The following is a 6,291-nucleotide window of genomic DNA, read 5'->3' on the forward strand; positions in this document are numbered from 1 at the left end:
CGTCTGGTGCGTGGCCTGTTTGGGCACCCTCATCTTCCTCATCGTGGAGTTCACTGGCCTCAGTGCCAAGGTGGAGTACTGGGATATGCTGAGCAAAGGCTTCCCCTTCCTCATCTCCTTCAAGGTCTGTACCACTTTTCTGCATTATTTTACATTTGTACATTTTAGACATTAAAACAGATGCTTCTATCCAAAGCGACATACAACAAATACATTAAAGTAAGTGAATCATCTAAGCATCAGTCATCATAAATCTATGCTAGGTGCCCTTGGCAGTTACAATGCTAGAAGGAGGAAGGATAACTTGTTTTAATTGTTTTATTTTGTATTATTATTAACAGTAGAGGCGCTGTATAGAGGGGTAGTGGGGTTGAAGAGGTCTTTAGGAGGGAGAGTCTAGATGTAGCCTGAAGAGATGGGTCTACAGTGGAAGATAGGTAGTGACTATTATCTGTTCTGGTTAAGAGATAAGAGGTGTTGATGTATCCATTGTGAATTGAATCCTCACACTATGTCACAGTCCTTTCTTGTACGTATATCTTATCATGCATTGATCTCTATGAATGATTTACTTGGATGGATTTACATGATGTTGAAATCAATGGGAAGCGATACAAGCTTAAACTATGTCATTTAAAGATACGCGTGTTGCACTATTATACAGTATTGTATTACCACTACCAAAAACTTACTAACTAACTAACTTACCAAATCATAGTTGGATGTGTTCTTTCAATACCTGACACTGATCACTGTATGCAAACAGGTCTGAGCCAATATTAAATGAAAGACGAATATTTGTTACACATATTAACCCATTGATTAACATGCACAGTAAATTAAGTAGCAAGCTGAAATGCTTGAATACACAGGGACACTGTTGAGTGGTTTGCTTACCAGTATTGAACGTTTTGCATTTAGTAGCTGCCCTGCATTCTATTTTAATCAACACTTGTAATGTAATGAAATGTATATAATATAAAAGTATCAGTGTTGATCTTCATTTTTTGTTTCACCAAGCTGCTGACTATCTCCATCATCTACCCCGTATTCTACGTGAGCTCCAGCGCCAACCAGAAGGGGATTGGCGCCTCCATCACTTCCTGGCTGGCCTGCATCCTGTACGCCACCGAGGTGTTCCTGACCCGCCCCAAGCCTGGGGATCCTGACTACTTCACCCTCTCCGACCTCCTCATGAGCGTGGAGAGCACTGTCTCCTGCATGATCTTCATTAACCTCGAACCCGACCAGTACAACAGGTCCCCCTGGCTGCAATGGTGCGTGACCGTCTACGCCATCTGCTTCGCCATGCCCATCATCGTCTACGTCTACGTCTTCGAGAGAAAGAATCCCTCCTTTCCGGTCGAAAAGATCCAGATGGGCAGCCGGTTGCTGATGGTGATGATGTACCTGACGGCGGTGGTGATATGGCCGCTCTACAGCTTCAACGACAACCCCAAGCCCAGCGTCTGTAAACACTGCTTCTGGGACAAACTAATGGTGGTGGCAGTCATGACGGGCCTCAACCTCGTGGTTTACATCGTAGACATGGCTTGCTCTCTGAGGCCGGGCTCTAACCCTAACCCTAACCCTAACCCTAGTCCTGCATCAGAACAAAACTTAGGTCAAAACTAGAGGCATCTAAATGGAAGACTGAGCTTTGCTTTTATTGAAACGTAACAGTACGAAAGTCACTTAAACGTGCTATAGGGTAACCTGAATTCATGTTGGTCATGATGTGCTATGAATGAGGTTTACACACCTCCACCTAATCTTGCACAGTTAAGTCAGATTGGACATAATATGAGAGATAACATAATCAGGTGAGAGATCTTGTTGACATGCGTTTGTTCCGTAGTTATAATAATGGCGTAACAATAAAATCATAAAAAAAAAAAAAAAATGGAAACAACTTCAACTGTCCATAGTAATGATTTTCTGGACCACTCTTCTTTGATTTGTGTGTCTTTTCACGAAAAAAGCATATATCGACATGATGAAATGTTGTCTTATGAAAAAAAGGAAAAAGGGTTCCATATAAAACCACGTCCTCTCTCTCTCTGCGTGGGATGTAGGGTTCCGCCCATTTCCCTATTTGGTGTCTATGTTTACTGTGTGTGGAGAGGAAACAGAAAGAGATAACACTCAGCCAATCTTCTTGGATGACATCACTCAGGCAGCATTTGAATCCTTCACTGTGCTTTGCAATAGCAATGGTGAAGGAATTTACCATTAGTTTATGGTAGAAGCTTGAGCTTGATTACAAATGGACTCAATAAACAGGCATGGAAAGGTCTAGTACACACAGTACTACACTAATACATGCATTGGTATAACTTTAGTATGAGCGAAACAGCAATTGGCAAAAGGTTCTGGACTGGATTAACTGCTACTATTCACCCTCTGACACCACCTAGGCCTGGCTAGACCTGGTCAGCTGTGTACACCGCTAACCAGCACAACACACACATTTGGATCCCTGGGTTCACCTTCCTACTGTAGATTGCCTGAAGGAGGGGCTGACAGCGGACCTCAAACGACCTTATCTTAAGTCGCTACGGAAACCCAGAGCAACCAACAGGGTGCATCAATGGAAACATTGCGCTTAAATAAGACATTTGATTATCATGGGCAACAGCTTACCTGTGAACCGATAAGCTGGGTGGTTGCCCTAGAGCTAGAATCCTAATCCTAATCGACAGAGGAACAGAGGTCAGAGGTCTCATGTATTAGCATTATCGGCTACACTACCCTATTTTCTTTATCAGTAGAAATAGCGAAAGTGAAGAGAGTACAACCCTGGGTGAGGATGCCCTGGGAAGGGGAATGTAGACCCCAGGGATTGGATGGAGATTAGGATCAGAGGGAAGGTTCATCTCCAGACTCTAGACTCCAGAGTCCAGCCTGTGTGCTGTGGGCCAACATGATAAGACAGGACCAGCGGACCAATCAATGACTTGAATTCGGGTTGTAAACCGTGCAGATAAGCCCCAGAGAGGAACTGATGATGCTATGACTGCTAATACACGCCACTAACTCAGAGGAGTGTCGCTCACACACCTGTTCAGGGCTGTACGGTATGGAGAAGATTTGGATAAAGGAGAAACAGGTGTAGATTATCTTGGAATAGCAGTGATTGTCTCAGAAAGGACCTCACTCTGCATGGGCATGAAACGAGAGAAAGGACAGGAGGAAAGAGAGGAGTGGATATGAGAAGGGGCCACAGCAGAAAATAATTTGGTGAGCTGGCATGGACAGAAATATATGGAACATTAGAGATTGAAACTGGGTGACCGGAGAATTACACAGTAAAAAATAAGTACTTTTACAGATATAGAGTGAAAAGGACGGTGGAGAGAGAAGACACAAGGAAAAAGAAACGCTGACGGAAAAGAAGTGTGATCTCATTGACTTCAGTGAGTTTATTATCCAAGAGTCCTCAGTATCAGACCATGGTGAACCTGGACGTGAGGTCACTCACCGTGCCCGTGGGCGTCCTGCGGATGTTAGAGGTGGTCCTCACCTGTATCTCCTTCGGCCTGGTAGCATCAGTGGGCCATTACCATGTACCTTACTGGGCCTGGTGTATGTTCACCTGGTGCTTCTGCTTCTTCTTCACCCTCCTCATCCTCATCATGGAGTTCACCCGCCTCTGCGAGAAGGTGCCCATCTCCTGGGACGACTTCACCACCGGCTTCGCCATGCTGGCCACACTCATGAGCCTGGCCGCCTCCGTCATCTACCCCACCTACTTCACCTGCCCGTCCTGCTACCGTCAGATCGGTGCCACCGTCGTGTCCTGGCTGTGTTTTGGCGCGTATGCCGGCGAGGTGGCGCTGACCCGTGCCAGGCCTGGGGAGATCAGCGGGTTCCTGTCCACCATACCAGGCCTCCTCAAGATCCTGGAGGCCTTTGTGGCTTGCATCATCTTCACGTCGCTCGTTCCGGAACAGTACGCCAAATTCCCCGGGCTGCAGTGGTGCGTGGCCGTGTACTCCCTGTGCTTCATCTGTGCCCTCCTCATCATCCTCCTCACCATCGGGAAACTCCTCTCTCTCTTCCCCTTCTCCTTCGACAAACTGGTCACGGTCTATAACGTGTTGGCTGTGATGATGTACATGACTGCCACAGTCATCTGGCCGCTGTATAGTTTTAAAGACAACACCCGACCCAACATATGCAACTGGGGCTGCGACTGGGACAAGCTGGTTGTCGTGACGCTCATGACCATAATCAACCTCATCGTCTATATTGTGGATACTGTCTATTCAGTACGCCTGGTCTTCTTTGTACGGGTGGAATAGACCACATCCTCATCCATGACTCCAGTGGTGGACAGCTTAGACCAGAAATAAAAATGGATGATTTTTCAACATCTTTTCCCTCAGCTATTCGTAGATGTTTATTGCCACATGTATGTTCACTCCTATGATGCTGTTTATCAAGTGTTGTTATAGATACAAGCAGTTTACCAGCTTCCTCTATTACACTTTGCTGAAGGAAATGTAGTTAATGATTGATAGTATCGATGTAATATAAAATATCTCCTGAAGGTACTTTGGATTCATTTGCATCACCACATACGTGTTGGCATTAATATTTAACCTCATTTGGTCATTAGTTGTCAGTCTTGTTTGTGAAATCGACTGTGTACATAACCCTTGAGAGAACTACTGTCAGAGAAAATTCAACAAATTACAAATGAATCGTAATCTCAAATGAATGTTCATCTTGTCTTTAGCTCTCCTTGTTTACTGAATGTCCAACAGCTATCTTAAGATCGATCTAGCTCAGACAGGGAAGACTGTCTAAATCTGTTCAATAATGCATTTCTAATTATTTGTGAACATTTGAAGGCCATTACATCAGAGAGAACCATACTTTATCATCTATATAATGAAGTGACAGAAAGAGATACAAAAACGGTCAAGAGGCTAGAGAGAAGCAAACAGAGAGATTGGCATTAATTGCAAGCGGACCACAGGAGAATAAAGAAGCCAGGCAAGACACAGCCAGTGCACACACTTGTAGTCATAGCTACAGGACTTAGTCATTGTGAAATGTTTTGACATGTCCTCCTGCTGTTGGTGTCTGCTGGTTGAAATGGCTGGTCAAATATTGAAATAATGATAACATTTAGCTGCTATTGTTGTTGTCATGACATGTCCACTGCCTGTGGTGAATTGGCACACCTGTCTGCAATCTGGCAATCAACTCACCACTACTAATACTGCTGCTAGTCAACGCCGGATCGTTGCCATTCACGGTTTGTTCATGTGCCACGCTTCCAGCTCTGTAACCCTCCTTGTCCAACCCTTGTTCTCCCTGTCCTCAGCCTGCCTGACCCCTGCCTGTCTACCCACCTGCCTGCTCAACCCCTACTTATCTGACTGCTCACCTGCCTGTTTGACCCCTGCCTGTCTGACTACCCACCTGCCTGCCAGAATGTTGTAATTTGCGTAAAAGTGGGGTATCCATGCTTTTTTGCATATGCAACGTTTATAAATGACCCCCTTGGTGACTGGGAAGGCCACTGAAGAACACTGAACTCATTGTCATGTTCATGGAACCACTTTGAGAGGGCTTTTGCTTTGTGACATGGTGCATTATCATGCTGGAAGTAGCCATTAGAAGATGGATAAAACAGCCATGAAGGGATGCACATGGTCAGCAACAAATAGGCTGTGGCATTCAAGCGATGACTGATTGGTAGTAACGGGCCCATGGTGTGCCAAGAAAACATTCCCCACACCATTACACCACCTCCACCAGCTTGTATATGCTGGGTGTGGTGAGGTTTTATGGTTGGAGACAGTTCATTACTGTGTCTGAGAACATTCTGACAGTACAAAGACTCACACCGCCAGTGGTGCAAACAGTTGGCCTCCGGGAAAGAGAAAGGGCAGATATACTGTATATAGTTCAAATAAAGTTTCGATAATAGTCAACCCTTTGTCAACCTCGAAAAGAAAAATTTGAAGATATTTCAAAGTGGTTGGTTTCTACAATGATAGTCACAAATTGATAGGACAACTGGGCAGCAGCCAAGGACCAAGGTTCAGAGGCATCCAATAAATACTGATATGGTTTATAATAAGACCGGCCACAAACTGTTTTAGGAGAACAATTGAAGCAAAATGTGCTGTATATTTCTCGGCCTCTCTGTCTCCCCCCTTTCATCCCTTATGACTTTTGAGCACACTCAGGGCAGGGTTTTATTGATGAATACATTACACGAGGAGTGCAGCCGTTTGTGCCTGATGTCATCCTGGGATGGAGTTTCGGGGTGAA

The 6,291-nt window shown here is 45.0% G+C and overlaps 2 protein-coding genes across 2 annotated transcripts in view; both read left to right on the top strand.

The window, feature by feature from the left end:
- Window positions 1–1,635, top strand: part of LOC308150384 (myeloid-associated differentiation marker-like) — a gene marked incomplete at both ends in the record, with an annotated part of 1,775 nt that extends 140 nt beyond the window's left edge. Inside the window, 2 exons of the mRNA XM_080523224.1 lie at window positions 1–124; window positions 1,021–1,635. The exon at window positions 1–124 is cut by the window's left edge and continues 140 nt beyond it. Coding sequence (XP_080379350.1) covers window positions 1–124; window positions 1,021–1,635 — 739 coding nt within the window. The remainder of the gene's footprint in view (window positions 125–1,020) is intronic.
- Window positions 1,636–3,452: 1,817 nt separating this feature from the next.
- LOC308149507 (myeloid-associated differentiation marker homolog) lies at window positions 3,453–4,304 on the top strand (the record flags this gene model as incomplete). Its single annotated transcript, XM_080522366.1, has 1 exon — window positions 3,453–4,304. One exon carries the CDS (start codon window positions 3,453–3,455, stop codon window positions 4,302–4,304), a length of 852 nt encoding a protein of 283 aa, XP_080378492.1.
- Between the last annotated feature and the right edge of the window lie 1,987 nt (window positions 4,305–6,291).

This window comes from Nansenia antarctica (assembly GCF_963989245.1).
Source record: "Nansenia antarctica genome assembly, chromosome: 2".
Taxonomy (NCBI): domain Eukaryota; kingdom Metazoa; phylum Chordata; class Actinopteri; order Argentiniformes; family Microstomatidae; genus Nansenia; species Nansenia antarctica.